At 41.3% G+C, this 17732-nt stretch overlaps 1 protein-coding gene across 4 annotated transcripts in view; it reads right to left on the reverse strand.

Moving 5' to 3' along the window:
* The window catches only part of ARHGEF4 (Rho guanine nucleotide exchange factor 4), a 157002-nt gene that overhangs the window by 92644 nt on the left and 46626 nt on the right, over positions 1-17732 (reverse strand). For 3 of the 4 annotated variants that reach the window (XM_081911527.1, XM_081911528.1, XM_081911525.1), the window contains 3 exons: positions 9025-13377; positions 6261-6581; positions 5149-5278 (listed from right to left, as the gene is read on the reverse strand). In XM_081911527.1, the coding sequence (XP_081767653.1) occupies positions 5149-5278; positions 6261-6581; positions 9025-13377 (4804 nt within the window). The remainder of the gene's footprint in view (positions 1-5148; positions 5279-6260; positions 6582-9024; positions 13378-17732) is intronic. The other variant, XM_081911526.1, reaches the window with a different exon arrangement.

Raw genomic sequence — 17732 nt, forward strand, 5'->3', positions numbered from 1 at the left:
CCCAACGTCTCTTTTCAGTCATCAAAAATTGACACTTTCATTTGCAGAGCTTCAGAAATCATTGGTGCACTCTTCCATGACTTGGTCACATGATTATGTTATATTACAGCACACTGACAGAGATTCCCTCCATTCTCCTGCAAAGTTTCTCAAATGCTAGTGATTCAGTCAATGGGAGCGGAGGTAATTTATTGCTGAGAAAAGAACTTTCTTGACCTCTTCAAGGATGAGTGCCTTCCCTCTGAGATTCTTGGAGACTAATGCATCATGGCCCCACGTCTTGTCGACATTGATAGACCCCATCTGGTGATTAGTTCGCCCCATCAATTCAGCATTTTGCCTGTAGTATTTCTTATACTGTTTTGAAAGTAGTGCCATTATTTTTGTGTATTTTTCTATGTTCTGCTATTGTTGTTTTTATGCTTGGGGCTTTAGTGTTGATTTAGTGTGTTATTTCTGATGAGATGGTATATTTATTGCTAGCTGCTCTGAGTGTTTTTGGTTAGAACAAGATATAAATTATTTGAAATAAATACAATAGATAAATTATATGGGCATGATTGGAACATAAGAGTGTGTGCAACTGTTATTTATACAATACCCTTCAGTTGATCTCCTTTCAACATAGTATGAGACAGCATGTTAGAATTTCAAAAATACTTCCTCTGGCATCTTTTATAACCTTGCTAGCTCCTTTTGACACCTAAGAGTTCATCAAACAGTTCAACTTTGATGTACAGAGCAACACCACCACCAGTACGTCATTCACTGTTCCTTCTATACAGTTTTCCCCCAGATATAACTGCGCCCCACTAGTTCTCTCCATCCAATCAGGTTTTCATTATGTCCCTTAAGTCAATGCCACCTTCTAAGACCAAGAACTCCAGTTCACTCAACTTGGCACATTAACATATAAACATTTGTAATACAATCTCTCTCTTCAAGTGTCTTTCACATTTGTGTTTTGACCTGTGGTGCTTTGGCCTCTCCGAATTGTTATCCCATGCCCCTGCACTCACAATGCCTAGATCTATGCCTCCCCTATTTAAATTTTCACCAATTTTATCATATTTATCCCAGAGAGATTTGTTCTGAAACGAATCCCCCTCAGCACCTATCTGCTCCCCCTGCCCCTCAAAAGTTGCTCAGCCACCTTTATCATTTTAAGTGCCAACAGCCTGATTCCATCCAGGTTCAAGTGGAGCCTGACCCTTTTGTGCAGGCCTAGCTTGTCCCTGAATGTTCCATAGTGCCTAACAAATCTAAACTCCTCTCCCTACATCATCATCTCATCCATGCACTGAGACTACAAAGCTGCCCCATCTAGCTGCCCCTGCATGTGGACCAGCAGCATTTCAGAGAAAGCTACCTTGCAGGTCCTGGCTTTCAGCATCCTAAATTTTGCTTCTAGGACCTTATGACTACTTTCCCCCATGTCATTGGTACCAGTATGCACCACAAGTGACTACTGACATTTTCCTATCTCCCAGGCTACCTAGACAGCAGGTGACATCTACAACCCTTGCAACAGGCAGGTAATTTACCCTGTGATCTGTACACTTAATGACACACCCAACTATCCTAATGATCAAATCATACACTACCAGGATCCCTCCACCTTCCAGAGATGTACTCTCACAAGAGGACAGCTGCTCATCCTCCAAAAATGGGTCCCTTCTAAGGGATTGTTTCCCTCTTTCTCAAAGCGATGTAGAGGAGCTGTCATCATGGGAGTGGGACGCAGCTATAATGTCCTCAAAGACTTCATCCACCAAGCCCTCTGCCTCTCAGCTAAATGTTCAGCCTTCCTCTATTCCTATATGCATATAATTGAGCATTAGAGAGAGGGGGGAGAGAGAAACAGCCCCTCAAAGAACTATCTCATTTAAAAATTGAAAAACTGCAGGGCATTGTTGTGAGATGAGAAAACAGCATTTCTTGTTCTCTACTTCTCCTTTTTAAGGGCAACATGAGCACTTCTCCTGCTTGAGTAGTACAGTGAGAGAATACTTTAAAAAGTTCATAACGCCTGTCGTTTTATGCTGTTCAGTTTCCATTACGTGCCATTCTTGGGCATGTTGGGCTAAGTTGCTGTGTTTTGTTCCAGTGTCCTGAAGCTTGTGAATAATTCCAAAGGTTCTAGCTAAGGTCACAATATTCAGTTTCAAAATATTCTGTGTAATCCAAAAGTTACCACATTTAATAGCATCCCTTTCCAGGATAACATCTAGAGCATTCTAAAACCTGGGGCACCACCTATTGGCCAATCTCCATATATATTTCAATTCTATTAAAATAGTTTAATTCTTTCTCTTCTAAACAACTTCAGACGAAAGGTTAACAGAGTTGAAACAACTGTAATCATTTCTGTGGTAGAGCTGGAGAGAAGGCAGAAATAGGGCTACAGCTAAGTCAGCAATCCCATTAGTTTCCCATGTGTTCCTAAGAAACTTTTAAGGAACTTAGAAAGCCTCCTGGTTTTCTGAGGAGTAAGTGGGCAAAGGGTAGATTATCAACAGTTTCACAGATTATGAAAGACTAAGAAATTTCACTACCAACTGAAGTCATTTTGTATGGTAAAGTTCAGATAGTAGGTCACTGAGAGCTAGATAAGAAAACACCCTTGAGCTGGAGGAATTAAGAAGTGGATTTCTGGCCTCTTGTTCTTCCAGTATTGATTGATTGATTGATTGATTGATTGATTGATTGTATTTCTACACTATATTTTCTCTAAGGAGCTCAAGGTTCTCCCTCTCCTCACTTAATCCCCACAACAACCCTGTGAAGTAGGTTGGGCTGAACAGCCATGACTGGCCCAAGGTCACCCAGTGAGCATATCTTAGTGGGGATTTGAACACTGGTCTTCCAGCTTCTAGTCTGATGCACTAACCACTACACCACACTGGCTTTCATTCGTTATAGTTCATTATATTTTTGTCTGTTGAAAAAGATGCTTAATACATTTCCCTGCATTCTAGTTTCCAATGGGGTTCATCAAAACACACATTCTGTTCTTTTACTTGCTATTACTTATGCTTCATGGCATTTGAGGTCTTTTGACAATGGAAGTGTATGCTTAAGGATAATAGTAATTGCATAAATAGAACAGAGCTGAAAGCAGGACATTTAAAAATGTTGGTGTATTTGGAAGGGTCCAAATGGCATAAAGATGTTTGCTGGGGAGAGGGAATATTCTCCCATTGCCAAGGCAACCAAGCTCATGTGCAACTAGGTTGCCTCAGCAATGAGAACATTAACTTCCCACACCAATTTAAACCTAGAGAAAACCTCCACTTTATTTACCCACAATAAGATGGCCACCTATCCAAATTAGATTGGCTTAGTGGCTCTGTAATATCATTGTGTTCCTTACACAATCCTTATTGTCTGGGATCACACATAGAAGGCGAAATCCTATTCTCTCTGCTGTCAGTACCACCACCCCAGCACTAGGACAGCAGAGCAGAGGAGAAACAAGAGTTTTGAGTCACTGTGCTATACTGTGCAGTCAGAACAATCTACTCATGATGATTCCTGTCCTGGTAATATCCTGGCTAGAGTACTGTAATGTGTTACACATGGGTACATGGAGCTGCCCTTAAAAGAGAAACTGGAAGGTTCAGTTAGAGCAGAACTCAGCTGCTAGAATTCTGATGGATACCTTATTTTGGAAGATCAACATTGGCTGCATATCCACTTTTGAAATCAATTTACAATGCTGATGTTTACCTTTAAACACAGATTTGTGTTACCTTTAGGACACAGATACCCAAGCAATCATTTCCCCATACCAGCCTGCTCAAAATGCCCTCTTTAGTAGAGAGATACATTATGTTGACACAAAGGAAAGGGCCTTTTCTCTGGTGGTACACCAACTTTGGAATGCCGTCCTTAGATGATATTGGGATTGTACTCTCTGCTGTTCTACATTTTTCACTTTGTCTTGTTGTGCTTTGTTATGGTTATTTGCTGGTTCTAAAATATATTTATATATGTTTGCTGAATTAATCCTAGTCACACTTTTTGTACACCAGTTTTAATTTTAAAAAAGAAATATTGTGAACTGTATGGAAAGTGGGTTTTATGAGGTTTTCAAGGGGTTGCTTGTGCCCCTTGAAAGCTCCATTTTCACTGTGCAACAATTTTGAGAGGGAGCACTTGGTGCGACCCTAACTAATGTATTGTGTCTCCCCATAAGACTTCTGTGAAAAAGACTAGAAGGGCAGGGCATACCAAAGCAATACCTTAATACCTTTGATTTAACAAAGAAATTCTAACAGTTTGGGATATTCAGGTGAGGCATCTCCAGAGAAACTAATTTTCTGACAGACTTCCCTAAGTGTTCTTCTCAAGCCCAGGAATAACATGTATTTCTCCCCCAACTAATTTATGATGTACCCTGGTATCTGTCCAGTTGTGCCATACATATGTGGATTTTCTTTACAGAATAAAGAGTTGGTAACAAATTGCTTTCCTTCCATACCGAGGAAAAACTACCACAGCAGGAGGAGACACTTTGTAATGTCACCTCTCTCAAATGTGAAGCCCTCTGGAAAGGGCAGAACCCAGAAACCTTGAAAATGCACTTAGAGAATTCAGTATAAGTCATCACTTTAGCAAAATTCTCATCTAGGGCCGCCTAGGGCTCTCTTTCATTTTCTAACAAAGCTTCAAAATTAGGCTTATAGCTTCTCTGACAACTCTTGTCAAAGAGATGTAAGTTGAACACATAACCCATCTCCACTAAAATATTTCATCACATATCTCTTATATAGAAGGGAAGCACCCCAAAGTGACGAAGGAAGTCACTTCACTTCCTCAAGTGAAGCAGTGAAATGCCAACAGTAATACTTCAAAGAAACTGAGAATTACATATGAAAGCTTGACACGACATGGGGAATCTGTGGCCTCCAGACTCTCTAATGTTGGACTCTCTAATGGCCAATAGCCAGGGATTATGGGAACTGTACTCCAGCACCAACAGGAGGGTCACGGGCTCCCCACCTCTGGTGTTAACACCCATATCTAGTACAAACAAAATAGTACAGGGTGGAGATGGCATACGCAAACCATTTCAAAATGAACCAATATAATGTAAATATAATGTGCCGGTCAGAAATCAGGTGTCAATTTAAACAGTACTCATACCGGGAAATGAGATGCGCCGCCTCAAGCCCACGCAGTCTAATCCTGTAGGTGTGCTCTGGGAATAGAGGTGCAACTTGAGAGGAAGGGCTTCAAAGGCCACAGGTGAAGTAATGAATGGTCTCATTTTAACCTAAAGAGAAAGGTAGTAATGGGTAATTAAGGACACACTTAGCTGGGACTCCGAAAAAGCATTTACCTGTTTTTTTAAAAATACATACAGTGGTACCTCGCGTTAAGTACTTAATTCGTTCCGGAGGTCCGTTCTTAACCTGAAGCACCACTTTAGCTAATAGGGCCTCCTGCTGCCGCCGTGCTGCTAGAGCATGATTTCTGTTCTCATCCTGAAGCAAAGTTCTTAACCTGAAGCACTATTTATGGGTTTTCAGAGTCTGTAACCTGAAGCGTATGTAACCTGAGGTACCACTGTATTGTATTATCAATGTTGTTTTCAGACCCGGTATGGTTAGACAGAAAAAGGGAGAGGAAGAGCAAAGCAAAGATTCTGAAGCAAAGACATGTTATTATAAAGAGCATAAGGAACTTTGTATGTATCAGCTGCACAATATGGGTGCTTCCAAGGTGAAGGATTAACTGATAAACAGATCGTTCACTGATGTGGGCTTTCCAGTGGGTGGAGCTTGACCGAATGCATCTATGCTATGATTAAACAAAGAAAAAAGAGCATCTCGATAATGACAGTGCCATGTAAACAATGCCAAGATTTTGCATGAACGAGTAGCACGAATTCCATAATAAATTCCTGCCTGGAAGCACCCTAAGATTCAGTATGATGGATCTGAAAGGAAAAAAATGGCACCCTGTATGAACCCAAGGGGAATAAAGCTGTATCCGATAGCTTTCATCAGTAGTTGTTTTTTTTTAAGAACTGTAAACTATTCAACCTACTCTCCCCATCACTAGTGAACAAATCATGATATAAGAAATGAAAGACAAGCCATTGCGTTGAGCAGTCTCAATGCACAAGTGACTGCCACATGCTGTTAGAAGTAAAGAAAGCAGCAGAACTGATTAGAGGAAGAGCCTGAAGAGAGAAGACAACAGTAGAGAGATGCAGCCAGAGAGACGAAACAATATTATTTTTGGTTCCTTACTTTTAAATGATCCTCTGGGAGGTTACTTGATTCAATCTCTCTGTCTGACTGTGCCTCTTTAACAAGCTTCCTCTTCCGATTCCTTTCCATCCATGTGTCATCAAAGCTGAAACGCTTGTATAGGGGTCTGTGTCTCTTCCTCTGGGCATGTTCTTTGGCTTTCCCCTCCTGAATATGGAAGGGAAGTATCCAGGCCTTGATCTCTATGTTTGAGAGTGAGGGTGGAGATAGTGGCATCTGAGTAGACCTCTTTCTGCAATGGAGACCCCATTTCTCACCTGGTCTCTTTTCTGGTGGGATTTGACTTTGTTGGATATTCTCCTGTTTTATAAGTAACAGGTGAAAACAAAACAAAAATGTTGTTTCTTTGTCTTTTGACTATGCTGGGCAGCTGACTATAAAGCAACCATGTTGAATCTGGAATGTCATGTTACATTTGCCCCTCTTCAAAGTAATAACATCTGTGCCTTATAAACACAACCTACTGGAGCTTCTAATGATACCCAGATGTTTTAAGTGTGGACATCTCGAGCTAAATGAAATTGTGCACTGGTCTGCATAAACACGTAGTGTCAATAATCATGTTCTCATGCACACTGAGGGGAAGAATCACAGTCATGTTGGCAGCACCCTCAAGCAGCTGTCAGGGACCAAAGACCCTGGCAAGTCCCACTAGCACTGCTAGTCCCAGGGTATTGTCAGAAGGTGCATGAAGCCACCACTTGGTGCAGGGCTAGGGTTGGTCAGTGCCATATGAAAGTGCCAGTTACACATCTGCAAATCAGAGGGAATGCATCACCCAAAAAAGAGGACAACACATCTTGAAATAATTCCTATAATTTAAATAGGAATAAAAACAACAACACGTCTCATCGTAATAGGGGTGACTGCAACAAAATGTGACAAGATAACTGCTCAGTTTGCTGTCTGGGTGCTTCAAGGCCCCTGCTCTTTCATCTTAAGGTTTCTTCAAATAAAGAACTGCCCTATTTACAGTAGGACACATGACCACCCAGGCACAGTTCTAACTGTAAATCCAAGCATGAATATCTTGCAGTACAAAAAATTGCCCCCAGAGGGCACAGTGAAATGAATACGCTTCCTCCCTCCAGGAACTTTCAGATTTTTGTTTCCATACACTTGACTGGTGCAATTCAATTTCTGCCAATCTTTTTTTTTTTTTTTTTTTGAATCCTGCCTCCTCCAGGAATGCTGAAGCTTCTCCCTCTGATAACACCATTCTCTGAGACAAAGACTGTGTTCATACATGCAAGCCAGATGTATTTTTCTACTCCTTGTGATTTTTCCACATGAACCTATGTTAAGTTGCCACTATGCAAAAACACTCTACTATGATCTCCCCAGGCAGGTTCATTCATTACATATCTTTAGGCGTCAGATGAAAATGTTTCTCTTCAATCAGACTTTTGGCTGATTCACAGTCTATGGCCTTTTAAATGTGTCTGTGGGATGGGAGGGGGGGTTACTGAGGTTTTTGTTTTTGTTTAATTACACATTTTGTGTTCTCATTTTGTATTTTTATGTTGTGAACAAGTCTGTGATCTTCAGATGATGGATGGTATACTACTACTACTACTACTACTACTACTACTACTACTAATAATAATAATAGAAATATAAAAATTGCCATCATGATCCCAGCACAGTGAGTCTCTGCAGCAATCATTCTTGAAGCAAAAAAAAATTGGTTGTTTTAAATTTGTGGGTTTGGTTATTTGTTTTATTTTAGTAAAGTTGGCTGGCCCATCACTTTCCTTTTAGTGCTTCTTTATCCTAAGGCTAAGCTATGGGACTGCACTGCACTACAACTGCTACTGCACTAACAATGTGGCACAAACTTTGGCAGACCCATGAGACTGAAGCCGAGTAGACACCATACATTTCAAGTACATTTAAAGCATACACTTTAATCCTGAGAACTGTAGTCCATACCTCACAAAGCTACAATTACCAGCAACCTTGACAGTTCCCAGGATTCTTTGGGAGGGGTACTTTAAATGTATGGCACACATGCAGTCTGTATCTTTGCAAGAAAATGAACCTTGAAGAAAGGACCGTAGCTCGGATGACATGCTTTGCATGTCAAAAGGTCCCAGGTTCAATCCTTGGTATCTCAAGTTAAAAATGATCAGGTAACAGATAACTTGAAAGTTATCATCTGAGACATTGGAGTGCTGCTGTCAATCAAAGTAAAGGGTTCTGGGCTACACGGACAGATAGGTATCTGTCCACCAGGTCAGGCTATGTTGCCGGCAGGGAAATCTTTCACATCCCACTGAAAGACAATGGTGATGTCAGCCACCATAATTTCAAATCAAACAAGATATATTTAAAATGAAGTCTGTCCCCTTGTCTGTGGTTTACATGGGCACCACTTCTGACATAATGTTTAGGGAATCTGATTTAAAACCAGTCTCATAATGACTACATACATGTGGACTCAATTGGTTAGCCACTTAACTTCTCTGGTTTAGACTAGTTTGCAGGATGGCCTGGTCCTGCTTGCATGTAGTTCTGGAAAAGTTATTCAGATAATTAGTTCTGATGCCATATGTCCCTGTGTATGCACTCGTAGATTCACTGAGTGTGACATTCTATATTCCATTTCACTGCTTAGCATATGGAAATGGGCTTTGTTTGGAATGGAAATGATTTTTAGAAAGAAATAAAAATAAATAACAATGATGCCACACTCCAAACTCTCAAAACTAAACCACATCATCACCACCACAAAGCAACTCACCTCATCTCTGATGATATCACTCACTGAAGAAGTCGTGTCCAAGCTGATTTGTGACTGGCTGCTTATCCCACTGTCCTCTCTCAGATAGTCATTATCCAACGAATGCATAGATTGCAGGAAACTAGGTCTAGGCTTCAATGTCTTTGGCCTCTCAGGTGCTTCCAAGTTGCCATCAATCACTGAGATGTTTCCAAGAGATATCATTGAAGTGGAACTTAATCTTCCAGGGTAATGGAAACCCTTGCGTTGAGAACCAGTTCGAGGACTCTGTGGCTTGGGACTCATGGGTCTACATGGCATATCTTTACGTTCATACATTGACAACTGGGGGCAAGAAGGAGTGAAGTGAGAAAATGATGACTGCAGGTCAATCGGACTAATTGGAGATTTCAACCAGAATTCTTCAAAAGATGTATCTCCATCGCTGCTCATTGTTTCCCCTTTCCCATTGCAATCTAGGCTGGGCAGATATTTTATATTCAGTTCATGATTCCTCCTCTTGGTATCCATAGATAGAAAATCACCAGTCCCAGAGGAATCAGAATGTCCACCATCTGCAGATGAACCATTAGACACACTTGATTGCATAAACTCTTGTCCATTGCAATCTTCCTGATTTTCCTTGGATGGTCTTCTAGGAAAGCTGCCAGGGATCCTGCTAGAACAAGGACTCTGCTGTGTTGGAAGAGGACTATTTAAGGCAAACCGCTTTTGGCCATCTACCTCCTTACTTTTCAGAAATGCTTTCCAAGATGTTTGGTGCAACTTGGCTTTTTCCTTTTCATTTTTCACTGAAAACTTTGGACTCTGTTCAGCATTTTCCTTCTCCAGAGATTTAGATTCAAAAAAACTTGAGAAGGATCTGTGGGCCAAGGCCAGCCGACTCCTGAATCTTTTACTCTCCGTGTTTTTGTTTCTTTTGAAGTCATTCTCAGATGAGGATTTCTTGAGTTCAGGATACTCCACAGACTCATTGTCATTATTCTCAACAGAACCTAAAACTTTCCCTTCAGAGTGCTTTCTTCTTGTCATTACGGGAGAAGAACTTGTGCCCATACCTTCCAAGAGTATCCGGCCAGAGCCAGAAGCCTTTCTCAGGCTCATTCTGTTGAGGAGTCCAGCAGGTTTCTCATAAAATAAGTCATCATCGTCCAAATATTCTGCAAGGCAACGTTCCTTGCTTTGGAAAGCAGAGCTGGGTGAACTGCTTTGAATATACTTCAAGTCATCTTCTATCTCATCCCCTTTATCGCCATCCAATGATTCTGTCTTGGCCTTGACACTATCTTGATTTTCAGCAGACATTAGTTTAGATTTCCTGAAGGATGCCATTTTTGAAAAGGCTAAAAATTTGGACTGCTTGGAAGATTTCTCTGTGGCCCCAGCCTTATTGTTTCTCTGAACTGCCTTGTAGAAACTGCTGTTACTACCCAGGAAGTTAAACAAGTTCTCATTTAACTCCTCACTGTTTGTGCTTTCCATGGTATTATTATCTAGGCCTGTGGTGGTATTATCTTGGCTGTCAATTCTCACATTAGTGTCACAGATATCTGTGCTTGGATTCCATTGGCTGTCTCTGCTAATGCACTTTGGCTCGTCAGCAGAAAAACTCCTGTTCAGTCCTGTGCTTGGAGAACCTTCACAAAAGCCTGTTTTTCCACGTGCTGTATCACAATGTTTGGTGCCTTCCTTTTCAATAATTTGCTTACTATGGACATTATGTCCTAGGGTCTTATCACCAGCAGTGACATTCTGGCACAGGTCACTATTGCTATTTATTTCCTGTGTTCCTGCAGTGATAACACAAGTGTCTCGCTGTCTATTTTTGGTCACAGATTCATCTGCCACTGTATAGCCTCCTGGTTCAAACTGTAGGTTTACTACTTGGACCGATTCTAAGACAGAGTCACCTTTCACTCGAGAGGGCTTGATTAGCAGCATATCAGTATTAGTGGCAAGTGGTTCTAAGAACAAAGCATTTGCATACCCCTCTTCTTTCCAGTTTTGTACAGTACTTTCCAAATTTAAATGAGTCCTAGAAGAATTGTTCTCAAGACTAGCTCCTGTATGAATTTCAGGGGCAGGCACTGAAGATAAATCAAGACCCATTGCTTCAGCTTCATCATCACCTCCTTGGGTGGTGACGCTAAAAGGGAACTCATCTTCACTGCCTGATATACCCTGTACAGGCAGAATTTCATTTCCACAACTGGGATGTGCATTTGGAGTCTTCTGTGGTTTTGCGGTGTCCATCATGGTGATGAGAGAAGAGGCTGAGTTCTCATGTTCCAATGTCTCAGTGGTTAATTCATCCACATAGGTCTCACCATCCATCTTATTTGACAGTAGTCCTTTTTGATCAAGAGATTTAATCAAGAGAGGTTTTAACTCTGAAAGATTCTCTGATTTTTCTTCCTGGCAAATGTGATGTGGTGTTGGTGTTAGTTCAAAAGCAGAGACATCTTCACCACCACCACCACCACAATAAAAATCCTTCTTTTCTATTCTCGTGAGGTGCACATTTGTTCTCTCCTGAATGGAAGGACATTTTAAGGCATCAGACGCCCTGCTCATGTTTTGAAGAACTGTTTCCTCTTGTTCCCCCATGACCTTTTTTCCACTTAATGTCAGAATCCCATCAAACATTCCCCAACCTAATCCAAACTCTGAATTGTTCCTTATCTCAGCTGCCCCTAGAAAGGCCTCAGTGTTTTGCGTTTCAGGGCATTTTCTCTCCATGTTCACCTCTGTGCTAACAGTGGAAGCGTGGATGTCATAAGTATTGCCATACTTATCTGCCATGCTATAGCCACCCAGATAATTCTCTTGGGCTATAGCATCACGACTGTCAGATTCAGAACTAGGACTCTGAAGGAACGTGTTAATTTCTATCTCACCCTCAGATTTGAACTGATCTTTTCTTAGTACTCTTTTGGCATTTATATTTGCTGGTAGAGACCCCAAAGTTGAAGGAGTTTCCAGTCTGGAATGATCCTCTGAGTGATATGGCAGCTGGGATAGGGTCAAAGAATCATTCTCTGGTGTATCTGCTCTTTTTGTTGAAAGGCCAAAGATATTTGATTTATCATGCAAATTCTTACTAGTGTTCCAGTGGGATCTTGTTGCCAACTGGTTCTTATTTGAGACTAGATGAGTATTAAGAAGTGATTTTTCAATACCTGTCTCTTTTTCCATCTTGAAGGACTTCTGTGGGCAGTCACCAAACCTTTCTAAATTGCCCCTTACCTTTTCATAATCCGACATTCCTAGGGGTAATCTGGAGCATGACCAACTTAATTTATCAGCCATGCAAATACAGTCATTGGCATGTTCCCTGACCTCTCGGGCACTTATGTTTCCTGGTGAACTGTGCCATGATTTCATTTCTACAATCCCTGGCTTCGTAGGTGGCACCAGAAATGTAGATTTTATACATGGTAAACCCGTGGCCTTCAGCTTTGTGTCACACAAGAGTGCATCTACAGGTTTCTGACTGTCAATACCATTCTTCCTATTGCACTTGGTGTTCAGTATATATTCCCGTTTATACCTAACTTTGGATGATTCACAGTTTCTCTTACAAGTTCTGTTTGTTTCTAAGTGAATATTAGGCAGACTGCATCTTGAAACAGCTTCTGAGTGGGCAGGAGGATGTTCAGTCTCAAGGGAAGTCAATGAGTTTTCAGAGTTTGCTCTGAGACAAGCAAACACTGGTCGTTCTGTATTTTTATTACCTTTGCCAACAGCACCTTCAGCTAGATTTTTTGAGCAGATATGCAGGTGTGGCTCTCTGTCAACAGATATTGCCTCCACTACCAATGAGGCCTCTGTCTGTGATGCAAGGTCCTCTTTACTAATGTTAAACCCTGTGCAGGTAATACTGTAAGGTAACACTTTCTCATTTCCATTGATCTCTTCTGTTTTTGAGTCTGTTGCCTGCACTTCCAATTCACCTTTGCCAGCTGCTATGTGCAAAGATGAAGGCAGTTCCCCTGCTTCCTTATGCATGTATCCCAGATGTCTTGCACACTCAGCCTTGGAGGGAGCTTTTTCTAGTTTTCCTTCAGCATACTTCTGCCATGGTTCCTCTAGTTCTGCAGAAAGGCAGAATGAACTCAGGCTGGTTTCTCTTGTTACATCACTGGCAAAAGACTCCGAGTCTGATGCACTTTCATAAGGCTCTGTCTTGATGTCTGACAGGGATTCACTCTGATGTGACTGGGTCTCAAAATAGTCTTCATCAGTTTCTTGGCCTGATCCACGAATCTCCAGCTCTAACGTACTTGGGACCGAAGAACTCCGGTCTTCTTCAGACTCTCCTTCACTTGTGCAATTTTCTACTGGCTCTGGGGCCTGAAAAGAAAGAGAAAATAATCTATCAAAAATGGAAACCCACAACAAAATGGTTACTATGGAGAGAACTACTAATCCACAGACTTTGATTTGTATTTGGATGATATGAAGAGGTAATCTTGTATGATGTGGCTGGGTAACTTCAGGCCTGGGGTCCAAATTTGGCCCTCTATCTGACCGTTGGAATTCTCCCCAGGCCATACACTCTCTTTGGACATTGAAAGATTAGTCTTTCATATTTCCAGAATAATACATAATCTTGCCCAGACTCTAAATGTTAAAGCAAGTTTCTACCTCTCATAGCTGCAGGTGAAAATGCGGGGGGGGGGGGTGTCTCTGCAGCTTAGGATAGGGCATAATGCAGCTCCTGTCTCCCACTCTAGCATTATTCAAATTGTATCAGATTTAAATGCACAATGGCACAGCTAAATTAAAATGCCTTCAAATTCTTACTTTTATATATAAAGTGCTTTCTGGGTTGTTGGCATCTGTCTGTCTCAAGAAACCAATAGAGTGCACCTCTGGGTGTGAAGTCAAACCACTACATTAGCAGCTTTCCTGGTATGTAAAAGCATTTCTAAACCACTTAATATTTTTACACTCTCTAGGCAGTGTACACTATAAATATGCATTTTATCCCCAGTGCAATTTTTTTGGTGAATCTTAGCAATATTCAGTGTAGACTAAGTGAAATCAATAGTCTTCACTTAATTCCACTGATTTCAAAGGGTCTACTTTGTGTATGACTAATATTGGATATGCTTTTAAACTAGTGAACACAGATTATCTTGTATGTATTAAAAGAAATATATTTTAACTTGTCTGATGGTTCCTAAAGTGTGGGAACTTAATTTGAATTATGGAATGAACATATGTTTTCCTATTCCTACAAGCAGACAAGTTCATAAAAATGTGCATTACTTATTGCTAGCCATCATTTCATGCTACAGAAAAACATAGCCTCTTGGGACTTCTCCTAGGGGTGTGACATTCCTAGTACTCAAATGTTAGGAGTGATTCTCTCTGAGAGCACAAAAGCATTAACATTTGAATAAACACAATGTGGGTCAACATGCCATCAGTGCAAAAATGCAAAAGAGTTGATTTTATGCTTCCTGCTTTCAAGAAGAGACTGTGCCGGTCTAAGGAGAGAGAATTCTAAAGCGTAGCTGACACAACACTAGAGGCCCAGTTCCTTCATTGCGTGGAATGAACCTCCCAATAAAACGATATCTGCAGGAGGACCTCACCTACAGAGAACTGAGAGCGATTGGCTGTGTAAGTGATCCCAAGTTGTATAAGGCATTATACATAAAAAAAACCCAGCACTCTGAACTTAGTCTGGTAGCTGATTAGCAGCCAAAGAAATTCTTTCAACAGTGGAGTTGCATGTTGGTGATATTCTGCCTCAGTGAGCAGTCGAGCCACAGCATTTTGCAACAGCTACAGCTTCCAAACCTCAAGAGCAGTCCTAAGTAGAGCACACTGCAATAATCCAGCCTGCACATGGTGGTGGTCAGGCTATCGTGGTCCACCACTACCATAGTTTTGTTTCCTTCCCATGGGCCTAGCCAAGGGGAGGCAGCTGCCCCCCTAAAGTAAAACAATAGAATACTTAACTGACCAATCACATCAGTTCTATCCCCCCCAACAAAAGTCCTGACCTCCCTAACAAAGTCCTGCCCCCTGCAACAAAAATCCTGGCTACGCCCATGTTCCTTCCCCACTACCCTCACCTCAGTGGAATATATGCTTAGTATGCAAGGGCTCTCTTTAAGGATAACATCTTGTGCTGTAGCCTCTGGACCTCCTTGGCCCCATAGGAGATGCAGAACCCACTTTTATTATTTATTAAATTTGTACACAGCCCTTCATCCATAGGTCTCAGGGCAATTCATAGCATAAAAATACAAGATAAAAATACAAAATACACAATAAAAACACGAACAAGAACAAAACAAATCACATTCCACATAGTAAGCTGGTATCACTTGGTTTGGATGTTTCTCTGAATTTCCTTATTCTACAGCAAACATTTCTATTTTTATCTTTATAAGCAGTATGGTGAAAAGTCACTTAATCTAGCTGATGAACCACTGAACATTCATCGCTCAGCACAAAGTAAGAAATGTCTTTGTCATGTTTACACCAGTGTTACGGATGGGACCTATGCAAAGAAGGAAGAGAGATGAATGTCTCCCAAAACTCTGGGGGCAGGAAGTGAGCACATACTATGGAAACACTGGTGTACATGTTCCTTTGGAGGAAACACCAGTGAAAGTGCGCCAAACATGTGTATCAGCCCCAAGAGGGCATCTGTTCCTTTAATAAGCACCAAGAAAGAAGAGTTTCATTGGGTGCAGCATTTTCCCTTCAGTGCTGAAGTGGAAAAAGAAGCCACGCTTTATTGAAACTTTGCTTCTGTGCAGCACTTACAGAGGCCCTCACAGGATTTGGACCTGATAAGGATTAAGGATTTTACAATCTCCTTTTGCCGCTCTCTTGGCTTTTCCACTACTACCACTCTGAAGATTTGTTTCAAGGAGGAAGAAGTTGGCAGTTGCCTTGGAAACTGGGATGTTCTGTAACTCAGAAGTGATGGGGGGAATAAAGCAGTTCCTAAGCAGCCACCAAGAGTTTCTTCGCCTCCATCTGCTTCAGTCACTGTTGAAGAACGACCCCGTGGAAAGGGAAATGGTAGCCTCTGGCAACACTGAGGCCACAAATACCCAAACACCGAGGAGAAAGCACAGGCACACAACCCCTCTTCATATCAGTCATTGAAAGAACACACTAACAAAATCACATGAGATGGGCAGCATTTGACTTTTTAGCAAGGTCACCCAGAGCAGGATGATATACAAGAAGAACCTGTCTGGTCACGCCTGCATTTGATGATCCTTCCACATGAATGATGTACCGAGAAAAGCAGTTTCTTCCTCAGCTACTGGCTTGTTTGCAGTCTTGACTTTCTCAATGCAAGCAAGGAGTAGGTGTAAGTGATTCAGTCATGCAGCCTCCACAAATTCCAGACTTCAGCATCATCTTGTAGGGCAGGAGGTTCCAAAGACTGTCACACAATCAACAGCCCAGTTTTTATTTGGCAGGAATTAGTGGGTGGGGGGCAAAAATAACCAAACACTGCTGTACATCATATATCGATCAGCTAGATTCATGCCACGTATCTGGCACTCACACTTTCAAGGAAAGGAAAGAACAGATTTTTTAAAAAAATCAGCTCTTGCAGGGAGGAAAAAAGATGAGAAATAGCATAGCCACAGTGCAACAAGAAATACTGTTGTCAAAGCAGCATACTGAAAAGCAACTTCTAATGGAAATGTCTAAAGCTATAATCATTCCTGACCACTGGTCCTGTTAGCTAGGGATGATGGGAGTTGTAGTCCCAAAACATCTGGAGGGCCAAGTCTGCCTATGCCTGCTATAATCCTACATGCATTGAACTAAGCAGGAAGTTGACAAGTTTGTAGTGCAGTTTGATTTCCAATACAACAGGAACTGAAATTTTCTTAAAAGTTGTGCCTCTAATCAGATACATTCTGAAGAGCTAAAGTAAAATTTCACATCTTTTGGCTTTTCATCCCTTTCTTTGACATTTTTTCCTAGAAATGCTAGGGGGTTTGTTGCCTTTCATAGGTAGAAGAATCACTGAAGTGACAGGAGAAGCTGTATGTACCAAGTATCTTCATGGTACACAACTATATAAAGCACTATTGCTAACTCCATGTCAAGAGCTGACAACACAAGTTCTGTGACTGATCAGGAAGAGGATAGGAAACCTGTGGGCCTCCAAAAATTGTTAGACTACACCTTCCATCATCCCTGACCAACGGTCATGCTAGCTGAAACTGATGATACTTGGGAGTCCAGCGACATCTGGTGAACCACAGGTTCCCCAATTCTGGTAGCATCATTTCTGTTTATATAATCTTCTCACACTGAAGAACAGAAGAAGACCCTAGTGTGTCATGCCCATGACCCATTGAGTCCAACATCCTGTTCTCGCAGTGGCCAAACACATGCCCATAGGAAGCCAGCAAGCAGGACCCAAGCACACTTCCCACTAGTACCATTATCTCATCCTATAAGTTATCTTTTATAAACAAAATACATTAGGAAACAAATCCTAAAACAAGTTCAAATGTTAGAAGAACTGAGGATCAACAAGATTAGCTTTTTTAAAAGCAGATGTTGATAGTGGAGTGGATTTGCCCATTTACCACAAAATTCTGGAAACAAATTATATGATGAATAAATAAATTATTGGATAAAACAAAAAAAATTCCTTCCAGTAGCACCTTAAAGACCAACTAAGTTAGTTCTTGGTATGAGCTTTC

This window comes from Podarcis melisellensis, assembly GCF_964234715.1.
Source record: "Podarcis melisellensis genome assembly, chromosome: 5".
NCBI lineage: Eukaryota > Metazoa > Chordata > Lepidosauria > Squamata > Lacertidae > Podarcis > Podarcis melisellensis.